Here is a 17,598-nt window from a genome sequence, read left to right on the forward strand (position 1 = left end):
ACACAAATCTCAAAAGTCAAAGTTGGTTCGTAAACTAAAAATAGTTTATAGGCAACTTACGGTTATTCCCAGCATTGTTAGTAACATGTTGATAGTGTCATTTGCCGTGTCGGAATTTGTCACTGTTATAGTTACGGACTGTAAAAAATAAATAAGAAAAATTGCTACAAATTTTTTTTAGATTTAAAGCATGTGACCAAATAATTGTCAAATTATTATCCATACTCCAAAGGTAAAGCTTGTTTTCAGGTAATGACAAAGTAAAGCACGTGTAGAACATGAACCCTTAATTATATTTTCATTTTTTTTATGTAACATGAAGCTAGTAGGAAACATGTCAGTAAAACATATATTTCCCTCCAAGAATTTGTGGCATACAAAATACAGCAGCTGAAGCAAGGAAGAGAAAAACTGAGAATTCCAAGAGGGCACTTGGGTGACCCTCAGCTCCATAAGGCTATTTCCAAAATGGTGGGAGGGGGATAGTATTAAAGGAAGGCACTAGATACTTTCCTCTCTTACTGAGTTGTGTTTGTATAGTATGGCTTAGTTCCTTTGTAATTACATAGTCGGTTTCAGTAAAATCAGATAAGAACTGGCTATGAAAGACACTTTTTTTAAAAACTACTATTTAGTCTGTATTTTCTTTGTCAGGCATCATGATTAACTAAGACTTCCATTGTTGCAATCTGTTAAGACAAATAAAACCAATGAATCTAGGAAATGAGACTGGAAATGTTAGAAGTTTATGTTCTATTCACAACTCTGCCAGTGAGTAGATACTTATAATAGCTCTCTATCAGACCATACATTGAGAAACTGCTCCATACAACTAGGAAAAGTTTACAGAAAATTTTCTGAAAGGGGTTAATAGGAATCTGAGATGGATCTATAAAACTATCTCAATTACAAAAGTCATTTTAAAATAAGAGAATATGTAACCAGAACATTTACTATGCATACAGTTTTTGTAACATTTTTAGGCAATGGGGCCTGTGTCCTTCAGGAAACAGTGCATAAAGAAGAAACAGCACAAGTGGACACTCACAGGCCTTGAAAATATTAAAAGCAAAGTTAAAAGATGCTCTTTCATAATTCATTCCTTGTCCTTTCATTGTATTTTTCTTCCTATGAATTGAATGCAATTACTTGATATCACAGATGGTCCAAAAGTAATTCAATAGTCATTCAAATAGTCATTGAAATAGTAATTCAAGGGATGTATGTATATTTTCCTGCATGTTGTAGGATCTCCCAACAGACAAATTCCATTAGAAGGAACTCTCTCTAAACAAATAACTTCAGAAAAACAAACTATTTTTTGAAATAATTCAAAAGAAAAAGAAAAGTTAGTTTTTGTTCATGAGTCAAACTGTTACTTAATATATGAAGAACCAGGAAAATGAGATCAATTTTCAAGAGCTGAAGCCACACCTGAGATGATCTAGATGCTTAGACTATTAGCCAAAAACAGCTATTACAATAATGCTCAATGATACAAATGAAAATGTGCTCACAATAAACAAAAATAGAGGCATCTTAGTATAGAAATAAGAAGTATTTATGACTTTTCCTTTTTTGAGAGGAAAAATATTTAAAAATAGAAATTTTTATCTGAAAAAATATTTTTTAAAAATTTATTGACTAGGCTACATTGCATAATGGAGATGATGAAAAGAAGTCAGTGATTTGAAAATAGATACTAGAAATTATCCAGTGTGAAGAAGAAAAGGGGGGAAAAGATTGAAAAAATTAACAGAGCCTGAGAGATCTCTGAACAATGTGAAAGTGTCTGATATGCAAAGAATGGAACTGTCACAAGGAGAGAAAGAGAAATAATGAGGAAGGAAATATTTGATGTAATAATGATTAAAATTTCCCAAATTTGGTGAAGGCATCAATTTATAAATTCAAGAAATTCAGAATATGTCAAATAGGACAGATTCAAAGAAAACCATGCTTAGGTACTTCCTAGCCACACTGTTAAAAACCAAAAATAAAGAGAAAACTTGAAAGCAGCTAGAGAAAAAATGACAAATCACCTACTGAGGATTAATGTTTAATCACAGACTACTCATCAGAAAGCATCAAGAGCAAAAGACTGGGACATCTAAAGGACTAAAAGGAAAAAATCTGCAAACAAAATTCTACATCCCCAAAAATATCCTTCAAGAGTCAGTGTCAAAAAATAAAGCCATATTCAGATAAAAGAAATTAAGTAAATCTGTTTGCACCAGTTTTGCACAAGGAATGCTAAGAATCATCTTTCTACGATGAAGTGAAACAGTGCAGTGGGAAACCTGGATCTTTAATAATGGGTGAAGAACATCAGAAATGTTTATTTCACCCAAACTATACCTCAATAAAGTTGATTTTTAAAAAATTCAAGGTAATTTTCCAAGGAAAGTTCTGAATGTAAACCACTGCCACAATTGATATCAAAGGCAGAGACGAGAATGTGCTCTGCTGCTAGAGAATTCTCTCTCCTTCATGCAGTGCATCTAGCCTGCACTTAGCAACAGATCAAAATATTTGCATGGCTTTTGCTTTATCCAGGAATATCTTTTTTTTCCACCTTCAAATAATGTTTTGTGTGATCTAGAGCTACTTCAAACTATAACAACAACCACAAAAAAATGTCATTTAAAGATACCCAAAGTATCTTGTTCATCACTGTAAATGTCTTGGCTACTGTACTACAATTTCAGAAATCAAATTTTACACACAAAACTGGGCCAATTGGTTTGATTTTTTTCTCCCCACGGTATAAAGAAATTGAAATAGAAATATGCTGATCCCTTAAAAGTGTCATCCCTCTTAGTTCAATTCAATCCTGATATTCCTTGGAACAAAAGACTTTTTAAAACTCCTCTGCATTTGACATAACTACTCAATGAAACACCTGATCCTTAAGTGGATCCTGTACTAGAAAGGAGACATTATTGAGGTCAACTGACAAAATGAGAATGGGAATGGCAGAGTAAAGTATTATGCCAAGGTTAAATTCACTAAAGGTGATAACTGTAGAATATCTTTATTCTTAAGAAATGCTTAGGTTTAAGGAAAAAGGGCCATAGTATATGTATGACCCTCAAACGTAAGTATACACATACATGTAATAGACAGAGAGAAAGAAAATAAGTGATAAAGCAAATGGAATAAAGTGTTACCAATAGGTGAATCTAGAGAAAGAGTATACGGGGTCTTTTTGTATTACTTTTATACTTACAACTTTTCTCTGAGTTTATAGTTATACCAAATAAAATATCTGGAGGGGAAAAAGGACTGTGGAGACAATCCAGACCATTCTGTATGTAAGTGGTGGCCACTGGGGAAAAAATGGTTGATTCTAAATCACTGTATTACAAGCCACTATAAGCAATTAGAAGGATCCAGAGAAATGTTATAGACACTTAACATCCGATACTCTTTCCTTGCTTAAGCACTGTAGTATGTATTCCTCTTGCTTCATATTACCTAGGACGCAGTTTTTAGGTCTATAAAGCAGTACATGGAGAGGGGGAAAATACATTTTTCCTCATGGTACTTTTCTAAATATTCTCTCTCTCTTCCTACCTTTTGCTCTCTCTTTCTTCTCTCCCCAACTCACTGCTTCCTCCCTCTCTGTGTCTCCACCTCTATCTCCATCTTTTTCATTCAGTCAGAATTAGGAACTCAGAATTTAATTGTTGGTCTTAAAAATACTCACACAGGCACAGTTCTTGATGTTCTCAGTGAAGATTTTGAGGAGAATGCTTTTTGGCTGCTCCTTCTCTTTGGCTAGCATGATGTACCTAATCGAATTTGATAGTAACCCAAAATAGAGTAGGATAAATTACCTTACTTTCCAATCAATTTATGTTGATCATGTTTTCAACGTACTTTGTTATTTTTAAATGCATATAAATAAGCTCAGCAAAACCAAATTTTGGGTCAGAAGGAAACATGCAAAAATATTTCAGGAAAATAAGCTGTGACTCGGAAAACAATGGATCACTCTCGTCATGTGAGATTTGACCAGCAGATCCAGTCACCAAAGCTTTCCTGCCTAGCTAGACCAGAGGGCATACTAGCACCTTCAAATGTAGGAATTAGAAGTTGCTTTCAGCATTACTCGGTAGGGTAAACTGCACTTATGGAAATTTAATATATGTTTTGAGAATAATGTTAGCTATAATCATGAGGTTGGAGAGCGGGGGAAGATGAGAGTGATAACCAGAATTTCATAAAAAATAAGCAATATATGCATGTAAAGGAGAGCAGGTTATTTGTAGTAATGGCCAGGGTACAATTAAATAAGAAATCATTGGAGGATAGTGTAACAATTTCTACTAAGGGAAGGGAACATAGTTTGGGGGCACTGCTTTGAAGAGATCTACATTTTTTCCATCATGGGTTAAAGACTTATAATAATACATTGACAAAATACCTTTGAAGGTAAGAACGCCATTTTTCCTTTTGTTCTGAAGAACTGCAATTTAAAAAATGAGAAGAAAAAAATTGAGGAACGTACAATACTCCTACTAACATATTAAGATCACCATTCCAGATTAAAAATATCAGGAGCCCGTTGTTAAGGGATGTGGATGTGTAAATTGTACTCCCCTTAGAGTTGGGCTTTTGGTGGACTCTATTAAAGCAATGGGAAGTAGATCCTAAAGAGGAAGAAAAGTTGATTTCAAATCTGAAAACTTAATTGTGACTATGTGATGCAAGCTATGTGATCACGGGCATGTTGTTAACCACTTTGATATTTAGTTTCCAGAACTGGAAAAAGGTTAATTATAGCTCAGAGTGTTCCTGCAGCTGCAAGGGCTATTCGGATATAAAGAATATTACCATTCAAATTAAATCACATTTAAGAAATTTAGCAATTTGATGGAACTGTCTTGGCTCAGAAACAAGAATATCTTTTTCAGAAAAAAACACCTGTAATATTTTTATTTCTTTATACATATGGCAGATTGTAATATGTTAAATTAGTTCCTAAAAACCGTATTCTTCATCACTGTGATCTTCTGAGAAAGATCAATCCCCTGATGCAAAATTACTAAAGATCAGTATGTTCTCTGCTAAAATTTTCACAGCATTTAATATCCAAAGTTGCAAATGTCTTAAGGCTCATTCACATGTGGGCTTATCACTTACCAGCATTTTTTTGGTTGTGGTAAATTACACATAAAAGAAAATTGACCATTAGTGACCTTTAGTATATTCATCGTTCTGTGCAACCATCGTGACTGAACATGTTTATCACCCCAAAGCAAACATGTGTCTATTAAGCAGTCACTCTCCCTTCCCTCCTGTCCCTAGCTCCTGTTCCACATTTTGTATATTTGTTGATATACACTTGGTTTCTTTTTCTTTATTCTTTCTTTCTTTCTTTCTTTCTTTCTTTCTTTCTTTCTTTCTTTCTTTCTTTCTTTCCTTCTATCTTTCTTTCTTTTACTATTGTCAACAATACTGCTACAAACGTTTGTGTATTTTTTTTTAATTTTTATTTATTTATGATAGTCACACAGAGAGAGAGAGAGGCAGAGACATAGGCAGAGGGAGAAGCAGGCTCCATGCACCGGGAGCCCGACGTGGGATTCGATCCCAGGTCTCCAGGATCGCGCCCTGGGCCAAAGGCAGGCGCCAAACCGCTGCGCCACCCAGGGATCCCCCAAACGTTTGTGTATTAATTTTTGCATGGACATATATTTTCCTTTCTCTTGGATATGTGTCTGGAGGTCATATGTAATTGTGTTTCACTTATTGAGGAGCCATCAAACTGTCTACAGTGGCTGTCACATTCTATAATTCTACCAGCAACACTACTCCCCACCCTCTCCATCACCATTTCAGGACCTGTCGCATCAAGAAAGTAGAATGCCCATTTAGTGTCCCAACCTGCCTAGGTGCATAGACACAGCTTCTAGTTACTCATGCCAATCCGCAGAACAGTAATAATAATCAATAACAAAAGCATTAGGTGCCAGATGTTGTTATATGTGCCTTCTATCTATTTATACAGCCTTTTTAACTAATAGTTAAATGGCTTCCACATTTTCCTCCTATTAGGGGGAAATTTTTTTTTTGGACACTCCCCTACCAAACACTTTATATATTCCCTTTTTTTTAAAATTCCCATTTGAAACTCTTTCCTTCCACTTGCAACCTGGAGAAGATATTAAGCAATGGGAACTGATGATCTTTATGCAAAAGAAGACCTGCAGAGAGGATATAAATACATGTTTCTTCCTAATAAGATTTGAAAATTTTTCATTAATTCAACAGCTGCATTATAGGATTAATAAATTAACAACTTGTAAAGATTTTTGTTGTCTTACATTTATGATGACCTGTGAGATTTTGGTGGAGTGGGGTGAGGAGAAGAAAGCAGTGTGTTAAGTACAACCGCATAAAACAGGAATGAGGCTTGGGGTGTGGATGTTTCAAACAGAGATGCAAGTGTGGCATGATCCCTGTAAACTCAGAGGTGTCTGCTCAGGATATCCAGGGTCGAGATCCACATTCCCCATCCTCTTGTCAGCCTAAAAATGTGTCTTACACAACTAAACTCTACTCAATGGAATCATATTTTGTTTTAGATCATCACCAACTAAGATAATCTGTACACAGCAATTCAGGCAACCTAGTATCCAACGGCATGATCAATTTATTTGTATAATTACATACTGATGTTAAGGGAATTAACTTGGGAGTGTAAAAGCAATTTTTCAAATTTAATTGGACCCTTTAATAGTACTTGCTCAAGAAATCTATTCCGGTGATTTAAAAATGCAGATACTCCCTGGGAATCAGAGGGCAGGATCTTGGAGAGGAGACCTTGAACCTCACTCTGTTGATTCTCCTTCCACAGAACTAGAACTCCTAACTCCTCAAGTGGCTACTAGAGCCCATTTGAAAAACCATTGATCAAAACTGAAGGAAATTACTCCAGTAGTTCCCACTATACATTATCTACTTGTTTCCATGTGGATATAAGCACCTTCTTAGGCCAAGTACAAGGCAAAACAAGTGTCATGGGAGGTCAAAAAGTGAGTCACCAGCTTGGTAGACAATAGATTTCAATGTTATCCTTTTCAAGCCATGTAGATACAGGACACCAAGGCATCGGTCTTACCTGAAGGTGGCCACAAAGTTTACCGTGGGCCAGCCCAACACAAAGGACCTCCCAGAACTGATGTTGGCATCTCCCACTGTATCCATGCAGTTGGCAATCCACATGGTGTTCAGTGGTATTTTCTTTTTTATCTTAAAGTTTTTCTTATACCTAGAAAGATCCCAAACATGACCTCTGTTAGTTCATTTCAAAATGTTATGGGAACAGCTGTGTTCATTAGAGACCAGTTCTCACTGCTCCGGGGCAAATCAGGTCTCCCACATCTCTATTACCCTCTGTGCACACACAGCAAATGGTTAGATGGGCCTTTGCAATGTGTGTGTTGAGCAAACTCTGGCTTGGAAAACTGAAAACACTCTAATGGCAGCAAATAGCCATATTTTTGAATGGTGAGTGTTGAGTAACCACTGTATATTTTAGAGCTTTGTAGGAAAACCATTAATTCATTTGCTATTGCTGGATTTGTTACCTATTACACATAATTTTATGGCTATTATTGCAGTTAATTATTCATTTATGACTTGCATACTTCAAAAAGTGTTTGAGGGGCTGAACAAAGGTACATGATACATGACTTATAAAAATAGTTATACAATTTTTTTCTTAAGAGAGACAAACCAAGGGCACCTGGGTGGCTCAGTCAGTTAAGCATCCAACTCTTGGTTTTGGCTTGGGCCACGATCTCAGGCTCTTGAGATCATGCACCTGTGTAGGGCTCACCACTCAATGAGGAGTCGGCTTCCTCTCTCCCTCTGCCACTCCCCCCACTCATGCTTGCTCTCTCTCTAAAATAAATAAATAAATAAATAAATAAATAAATAAATAAACAAACAAACAAACAAACAAACAAATAAATCTTTTAAAGAGTGTGAGGGAGAGAGATGAAATCAAAACAAAAAAAAACAAGCTTGGATCAGAAAGATTTAAAAGTTACTTTCAACCTTAATTTAAAAAATATTTTCTAGCCCTTAAAGCATAGGTTATTTTCAATTTGCTTTCTTAAAATTTTGTCCATACCATTTTCCCATAGATTCTGGCTAAAACAAAAAAATTGTTAGCCTACAGACTGAGCCCAACTGAAAAATCATCCATCCATCCATCCATCCATCCATCTGTCCATCAATCAATCCAAGATCAGTGGTTCGGAGGTCTTATATGTAAGTCATGGATACTTCCCATTTCTCTGAGGGGTAAGAAGGGGTGAAATGGGTTTTTGATAATTTCTGCCTAATCTTCTTTGACCTCAAAGATAAAAACCACCATTGATTTATTTTGGTTGATTAATTAATTGATTAATTTGGTTAATTCACAACTTTGACTCGCAGGTGGGCTTGAGATTTAAACAGTTACAAGTCCTATAAGGAATGCCTGGGGAACTTGGATCCTCCACTCTGGAACTCCTTAGTATTCAGAAACACATGTGGAAAACACTGAACTAAACTGAGATGAAAGACACCTCATGTGCAAAAATCCCTATGACTCCACTGATTCATGGAAAAATTAGAGCTAAAACTCTTCAGTGGGATTTATGAAATAAAAATAATCTTTTAGGAAGCCCACTTGAAGGATAATGTAGATTCAAAGCTTAGGACACAATGAATATAAATATGATGGATACCAATATCTTTCCATATTTTTTTATTTCAACATTTTTTTATTTCAACATTACAGCCAAGTGCCTGTATCTATGTGCTTGAAGATTTTTATGGAACATAGTCAATTAACAGATAAAATCATTTTTCTAGATAGTAATTCAAAAGGCATTGTCATGTCAAAAATATATGCCCAAGGGGAATGATAGACAGGTATCTGCTTGTTTTTACAGATTTTTTTCTTTCTAATATAGGTATCTGTGTATATACAGACACCTAAGATCCTGTGTGGAAACTTCCAAATACATTGACCTGGAAAAAGCCATCCAATAACCTTAGTTCAATAAAGCACCAGGATTAGTTGAACCAAGGAACGATCCTAGAGCCCAGAGTGTGGTTTCTACTCTCCTATAACGTTTTGAACACTTATCATATGCCAAGCTCTGTTCTAAATATTTTATAAATATAAATATAAAAATTTAATCCTCAAGCAACTACACTAGATGGTCTCTATTAGCTCCATTTTACAAATAAGGAAACTCACAGAAAGTTTAAATAAATTGTCAAATGCAGGAGACAGGGTTTGAACCCAGACAGCCTAACTCATAAGCCCATGTTTGTAACCACTTGACCGTGAAGTAACCTTTTCATCTTTCCTACCCTCAGCCTCATTTCTGTCCCCAGAGCCATCAGCCCAGCTTTCTCATGGGATTTATATTGTGAGTGAGAGGATAAATCTCAAGGCATTATATTAATAAAGCCAGTTGCTAGCTTGGAAATATTTAAAACGTGTTACAACAAAGCTTTATACTTCAATAGATTCTTCTAAGGTCTTACTGTGTTTCTTTACTCTCAATCACTGACCCAACTGGATTATCTCAGCAGAAATTAGAAAGCGATAATCTACTGTAAACTGACTTAAGAAGAAGAGGAGGAGAACTGCAGTTTTTATTTCTAAAAATAGTCATTTATTATAGTTGTATTAACATGATGTCCTTCTTGCTTTCCACTACCTTAATCTTTATGCCAAAAGGTAAGCCCCAGTGAACTGGGGAGTTTTGCAGAATTCTAGGGAGATAACCTCTGTTCTAAGATAGAGGCATTCTCTTACAAATGTTGGGAGCAGGGGTCATAGTCTATTCTGTAACTATTCGTCATTTCACGACAGTGAGTTAATAGTCATCTTCATCTTTTGACCAAATTAAATTCATTTTTTATTTCATTTCTACATTCCTTAATAACTTATTAAACTCAACACCAAAGAAACAAACAATCCAATCATGAAATGGGCAAAAGACATGAACAGAAATCTCACAGAGGAAGACATAGACATGGCCAACATGCATATGAGAAAATGCTCTGCATCACTTGCCATCAGGGAAATACAAATCACCAATGATACACCACCTCACACCAGTGAGAATGGGGAAAATTAACAAGGCAGGAAACAACAAATGTTGGAGAGGATGCGGAGAAAAGGGAACCCTCATACACTGTTGGTGGGAATGTGAACTGGTGCAGCCACTCTGGAAAACTGTGTGGAGGTTCCTCAAACAGTTAAAAATATACCTGCCCTACGACCCAGCAATTGCACTGTTGGGGATTTACCCCAAAGATACAAATGCAATGAAACGCCGGGACACCTGCACCCCGATGTTTATAGCAGCAATGGCCACTATAGCCAAACTGTGGAAGGAGCCTCGGCGTCCAACGAAAGGTGAATGGATAAAGAAGATGTGGTTTATGTATACAATGGAATATTACTCAGCCATTAGAAATGACAAATACCCACCATTTGCTTCAATGTGGATGGAACTGGAGGGTATTATGCTGAGTGAAGTCAGTCAGTCGGAGAAGGACAAACATTATATGTTCTCATTCATTTGGGGAATATAAATAATAGTGAAAGGGAATATAAGGGAAGGGAGAAGAAATGTGTGGGAAATATGAGAAAGGGAGACAGAACGTAAAGACTACTAACTCTGGGAAATGAACTAGGGGTGGTAGAAGGGGAGGAGGGCGGGGGGTGGGAGTGAATGGGTGACGGGCACTGGGGGTTATTCTGTATGTTAGTAAATTGAACACCAATAAAAAATAAATTAAAAAAATAACTAATGATGAGGAATGTGATGTCTAAAGAGGGTGTGAGCTAAGTTCAGTCCCTTTTTCTAAATTCTTCACGGGTTTCTACTAGTACAAATATCTTAATATTTTATCAAATAGATACTCTTCTTTCTTTTTTAAAGATTTCTTTTATTTATTCACGAGAGGCACAGAGAGAGAGAAGGCAAAGACATAGGCAGAGGAAGAAGCAGGCTCCCTCTGGGGAGCCTGGTGAGGGACTTGATCCCAGGACCCCGGGATCATGACCTAAGCCAAACGCAGACACTCAACCACTGAGTCACCCAAGGGCCCCAAGTAGATACTGTTCTTAAAAATAAAGTAATTTTTATTTTAATTTTTAAAGTACTTTAAAGTACTTTAATTTTTAAAGTAATTTTTATTTGAAAAATAACTTATTTAGTATTCTAATGAATACCAAAAATGATAAGGAAGATTCCATTTGACTTCAATTCTTGTGAACACAAGTTTCTAGTGTATGAAAGAAGTGAGAAAAATCCCCAATTTTCACTATTAGTAACATCTTGTACAACAAGAGAAATAGAATTTCTTTGTGAAGAAACAAACATTTAATTCCCCTCATTATTACACACAAGCCAAAATTCACTAATTCTGACTGAAAAATAGGTAGAAATTAATCAACTATTCAATTTCTGTTAAATTCTGTAGTGTCAACCTAAAGATGAGAGAGTCTCCAGCTGAAGCCTGAGGGTGAGCTGAGGTAAAATGGAACCTGGGTCAGCCTACCCCCTTTTTTATGGCTAATTGGAAAAATTAGGCACTAAACTCAGATTATTCATTTGAATAGATTGATTGAGGGTATTGATTCCTCCATGTAAGACCAAGGCATGACAGGGATGAAATATGTTTTTTTATTTCAGGGGCTATTTCTTCTTAGTTTTTTCCTTCTAGAAAAAAAGGTAAATTTTTTCATATTAACAGTGATCAAAAATATACCAAAATATTTACTATGGGAATGATCTCATAGTAGTTTTCTAAAGATTGTGGCAAGCATTAAGTGCTGCTTGCTACTGCTATGGATGAAATTGTGTCTCCCTCCCACTGCTTTCCCACCTTCTTACCATAAAGCCCTCTCTGCCAGTATCATCATGTTTGGAGCTAGAGCTTTTGAAGGTAATTAAGTTTAAATGGGATCATCAAGGTCAGGTCCTAATCCAGTAAGATGGATGGTCTTGTAAGAAGTGGGAGAGATCTGTATGTGTGTACATACATGCATTGAGGACATGCCTTGGGGTACACAGTGAGAAGGCAGCCGCGTGCAAGCAGAAAAAGAGCTCTTACCAGAACCTGACCATGATGATATCCCGAACTCGGAATTCTAAAAATCTGTGTTCTCTCTATATCAAAGACCTTGGGTTAAATATGAAATTAACATGCCTGTGATCACTTACATTTTCTAATATTACCAATGTATAATATAAAGTATATAAGATAATCTTTTGGGAACTGAGTCTCTTTCAAAGAACATTAACAAATAAATTGATAAAGATTTTGTCACATAAAAACCCTTGAGTAGACATAAGGACATATCTCAAAAGCAATATGTGAAAGATGAAAAATGTTCAACTTGTTTTGTCGTAATGAACCATTCGAAATAAAAATTCAGCCCTTCAATAGATGCAACTCTCTAGTGGAAAAACAACACTATCTTTATATAAAAATCTTTTTAGTAGAACATCATAGGCTCTGTAAAACCGGCTGAGAGGTAAGCAGCACCCAGGACAATAAATAGTTCTAGTAAGAAAAGGAAAGTCTTCTCCTGTCCCTAATGCTATAATAATTACAAAGATAAAAGAAAAGAAGAAGAACATATTCCCCTTGTAAATTGAATATGAGTGGTCTGCAAGGTCCTAAGAACCAGGAAATGAGTTTGCTATTTGTTAGCATGTCTCTTGGGCTAAGGATGGAAGGGTACAACATGGTATGGAAGGAAGAACATGGCCTTCTGATGAAGGCAGGCCTGGGTTGGAATCTCTTGCATGATTTCCCTATGTATGACTGGACCATTTCTGAGACTTCCTCTGTTCCCATTTTCATCTCTGCAGCCTGTGGATGATAAAAAATATGGGCCTTGGAGGGCTGTGAGAAATATTTTCTTTATTCATGAGAGATACACAGAGAAAGGCAGAGACATAGGCAGAGGGTGAAGCAGGCTCCCTGTGGGGAACCCGATGTGGGACTCGATCCCAGGACCCAGGGATCACGACCTGAGCCAAAGGCAGATGCTCAATCACTGAGAAACCCAGGTGGGTGAGGCATCTGTGATGTTCCTAGTGTGGTTCCCAGTATGCATCCCACATATTTTGGTCTCCCATACTCACCTTGGTTAAATAAAGAGAATGGTAACTAGTCTGCATTTTTAAAATAATGACTTGGCCTTCTATCAGGAGGAAGAGAGTCTTTCATATGGACCTCATGCCAAGGCCTGGACATTCCTTTTCTCTTTGTCCTCCTTATGACATCACCACCTTCAAGGTTACATCTATGGGCAATTTCCCTAGTCTCAAATATATTTTACTACTATCTTTGACTCTGATTTTTTTGATAGCTATACTTGCTTCATTTTTCAATTCACTAAGCATTCTGATCTATTTCTTACCAAGCAGATTGGAGTTAGTTGTTCACTCAATGTAAAGGAAGGGTTGATTTCAATAATGAAAGAATCTAGGTGTTCATGGAATGTTGTATGAAATTCAGGAAAAAAGAGAGAATAGAAATGGTAGCATCACATAGTGAATAAAAGCCTGTGCTTTGAAATAAATAGACCTGATTTCAAATGTAGACTCTGTCCATTACTAATATGGTAACCTGGGCAGATCCATTAGACCTCTGAGCATCAAGGTTCTCCAATATAAAAATACTCCCATCTCACAGGGTCATTGTAAGGTTGGACAAAATTAGGTACATAAAGTTTTTAGCATAATATCTGACATGTAGTAAGCCCCTGATAAATTGTTATTAATGTAACTCAGATGAGTATATCATTTTGCCAAATTATTACTAGCATGTCGTACCTATGACATGGCATAACTGAGATCTAGGGTGAAAGCAGTAAAAAAAAAGAGGGAGTTAGTTTTTTCTCATGACCAAAAAACTTCTTGATATTTTGTTTGTGGGAGTGTTCTTGGTCTTCCACGTTTTGTGAATAATGCAAACAGAGATGGAGTAAGTAAACAGGTGACCTTCCATGACCTGCTCCCACACGTTTATTGAGCAATCATCATGTTCTAGACTGGATATTCAATGCATTTGTGTTCAGGGTTGAGAGGAAAATGCACACAGTCAATTCTTTCTCCTACATTCCATCTATCTGCTCCATCTTTTTTTTAAAAGATTTATTTATTTATTCATGAGAAACACAGAGAGGAGAGAGAGAAAAACAGAGACACAGGCAGAGGGAGAAGTAGGCTCCCTGCAGAGAGCCTGATGTGGGACTCAATCCTGGGTCTCCAGGATCATGCCCTGAGCTAAAGGCGAAGCTAAACCCCTGAGCCACCTGGGCTACCCTGCTCCATCTTTCCTTTTTACTAAACTGCTAAGATAGAGCCCTGATACCATCCATCAGGACTATTGCCTCCCCTAACTACTCTCTCTGATTCCACTCTTGCTTACCCATCCATCTATTATCTAGCAACAGTCAGAAAAATTTGCTGGAAATATAAATCAGATTTGGTCAGTCCCCTAATTACAAATCCTTTGGCAAAATATTTCCACTTTTTTACCATGGCCTGTGAAGACCCTGTGTGACTAGACCCCTGAGCATAGTATCATATCTGATAGCATGGCCTATGCTCTGGGCTCTAGTCAAATCAGGCTTCCCTGAGCCCCTCTCTCTGAGGGTCAGGTTGTACCCACGTAGACCTGCAAGTCCCTCAGCCTCGATGGCTCAGGCACATTGTCTGGGAATGTGGCTGCTTCTCCTCTCATAGATTTGGTTTTAATGCTCCACCTCAGAGAGGCCCTCCTAGACTATTCCTCTCTAACACGTTCCCACCCTCTCCGCACAGCCCCCTATCCACCTTCTATCAGCAGCACTAATCATTATCATTCCCCCTCTTATTTTATCATTTGTAAGTCCCAGGCAGGAGAGACATTGGTCTGTCACATTGTCAATTGTATTTGCTGCAGGGACATGACACAAAACAAGACCTCCAGAAGTACTCATGGAATGAAGGACTCAAGCATTGGCAAACACAAAAGGGAAAAAATGTTATGTTTTCGTATAGTAAGGGTTAATGGGAATGCAATTTTTTTGAGATTCACAAGAGCATGAAACATGGTACACCTACTTGGTATTAGACATCAGTAATAAATCGCTGTACAAGAAAAGCTGCCACTTCTGCCTCCTCCAGCCTTTCTTGAGCTCAACGGGGCCATGGATGAGCAAGGTACGAGTGGCACCCTCAGATGATGTAGTGCTTTCGCTGTGGGTGTCCACCTCCACAGACGAGCTCTTCCTGCAAGACATCAAACACAGAGCAGTTAGTTACTGGTCAAATACACAATATAGTTTAATGCCAAGTTTCAAGGTTCACACAACACTAAAATGTAGTCTCAACCCCCAAAGCAGAGCTCCAGAGCTCAGAATCAAGGATCCCTGAGTTACAGAAAGCTATAGAAAGAGGTGAGGTCACTTGGGAAACTGATGCAGAGGGAGGACAGTTTCAAGGACAAAGCCCTTGGGCATGCCAACACTTAGAGGTGTGGTGGAGAAAGCTGCAGAGCTAATTGTGAGCCATTAGGTAGGCGAGAGCCAAGAAGCCAAAGGTAGAGCAGATTACAAGAAGGAGAATGAACAACAACAACAAACAGGACAACTTGTGGCCTAATATAAAATATATAATAATATATTTAATAATATATTATAAAATATAATATAATATAAATATAATAATATTTATGTTAAGATAAAATGAAGATAACTGAAGATCCTGGAAGTTGACCCCCATCTTATCTAATTCAATATTCAAAATTGGGGTAAAAATTCTCAAAGATCAACAAAAATATTGGAAACCTCAGAAAGTTTCTGAACACAAGAGTTTAGCTATTACTTGGCTGAGCTCTGACAGGACTTCCTGGTCAAAATAGGTAATAAAACAACTCAATTGAGCAGAGTGTAAAAATTCTTTCATAACTAGGACAGGTATTTTCATAGACCCACTGAAAACTGTCTCACAGAGAGAGAGAGTTGGCTCTCTCATGGAGCCAAGAAAGTGTCTCCGCCTCCCCCAAGGATGTATAAAGCCTGCTCCCTTCTGCTCAGCAGCACTGAATCTTATGAACAGGAGCAGCTTTTCAGGAAGCTGGTGCTGGAGTTACTAATTAGTTTCTATGTATTAGAGGAAACAAAAGAAAAGAACAGTTCCTGTTATTGCCGGTCTGTTTGGATGGTCAGAAATAGTGGATCAGAAGACTACCTCATGCGCTGAAGCCTTGAATGTCCACCTGTAAGCTCAGCGTGCTTTCTGATTGACGGGAACATCCTTTTCTCTTCAATTCGCGGGACGGGAAATCGAGTGAGTCTACAGCACTTGGCAGAGTACTGTCAAATGCTTGAAGCCTGAAGATTCCGCAGCGGTCCGCGGTCACTGCCATTATGATGTCACATATTCAAAGCTCATGTTGTAACTGCCAAACTGACATACTGGTTTCCTTATCTTGGCCTCCAAGTTTTGACTTTTTAAAAGTAATCATTTTATTTTGAGATAACTGTAGATTCATTTGCAGCTGTAATAAATAACACAGAGAGATGACATCAGTTTTTTTACAGATGGAGTCTTCCAGAGACACTTGCATCACCACAAGGGTCCTTCCTATTCCCCGATTACAACCACACAAATTTCTTTCCCCCTCCACCACCTCTTTAATCCCTGGCAATCACAAATCTGTTCACCATGTGTATAATGTTGCCATTTCAAGAATGTTATACAGATGGGATCACATAGTTTATGAAATTTGGGGATTTCCTTTTTCCCATTTGATGTAACTGGAGATTCATCTAGATGGCTGCAAGGATTCACAGTTCATTTCCTGGTGTCCCTTAGTAGTACATCATGATATGGATGTATCACAGTTTGCTTAACTACCTGTTGAAGGAGTTCGAAGTGTCTGCAGGTTTTGGCTGTCACTAATAAAGCTACTATAAACATCTGTGTACAGGTTTTTGTGTCAGCGTGAAGTCTTCACTTCTCTGGGCTAAATGCCCAGGATGGGAAGAGCCAGGTCATATGCTAGGTATGTTTTTTTGTTTTTGTTTTTGTTTTTTGTTTTTTTATAGTTTTATTTTTTATTTCTTAGGAACTGTCCAACTGTTTTCCAGAATGGCTGTGCCATTTCACATTCTCCCCAGTACTGTGTGAGTCATTCAGTTTCCCCTCATCTACACGAACATTTGGTGTTGTCATTTTTTATTTTAGCTATTCTGATAGCTGTGTAGTGTGATATCTCACTGTGGATTTCACTTGCATTTCCCTAATGGTTAGTGATACTAACCATTGATTTGCCACCTGGACATCTCCTTCAGTGTCAAAGCACCTACAGGAGCCTGTTAAAAACATGTTACATGAAGACAGTGTTCCCTTTCCACTAGGAAACTGATGGTTTTACAGATTAGGAGGCTCCTGCGCATACAGGTTGGACTCTGAATCCAAGCAGCCGTGACATAATATGAAGGATTCAAATCCAACTGACTCAGGAGGTCACACAGCCTCTTGTGAGGGCCCCCCACCCCCACCA

At 37.5% G+C, this 17,598-nt stretch overlaps 1 protein-coding gene across 14 annotated transcripts in view; it reads right to left on the reverse strand.

Moving 5' to 3' along the window:
* The window catches only part of LOC140611771 (uncharacterized), a 120,989-nt gene that overhangs the window by 75,564 nt on the left and 27,827 nt on the right, over positions 1-17,598 (reverse strand). For 13 of the 14 annotated variants that reach the window (XR_012012970.1, XR_012012968.1, XM_072788646.1 and 10 more), the window contains 6 exons: positions 16,281-16,590; positions 15,153-15,320; positions 7,130-7,279; positions 4,430-4,471; positions 3,710-3,794; positions 61-138 (listed from right to left, as the gene is read on the reverse strand). Coding sequence is in view for 12 of the 14 variants with exons in the window: in XM_072788646.1 (XP_072644747.1) it covers positions 61-138; positions 3,710-3,794; positions 4,430-4,471; positions 7,130-7,279; positions 15,153-15,320; positions 16,281-16,345 (588 nt within the window). In the remaining 2 variants the exon portion in view is untranslated. Of the gene's footprint in view, positions 1-60; positions 139-3,709; positions 3,795-4,429; positions 4,472-7,129; positions 7,280-15,152; positions 15,321-16,280; positions 16,591-17,598 lie in introns of those variants that run through there. The other variant, XM_072788650.1, reaches the window with a different exon arrangement.

Source organism: Canis lupus, chromosome 20 (assembly GCF_048164855.1).
Source record: "Canis lupus baileyi chromosome 20, mCanLup2.hap1, whole genome shotgun sequence".
In the NCBI taxonomy this organism is placed as follows: domain Eukaryota; kingdom Metazoa; phylum Chordata; class Mammalia; order Carnivora; family Canidae; genus Canis; species Canis lupus.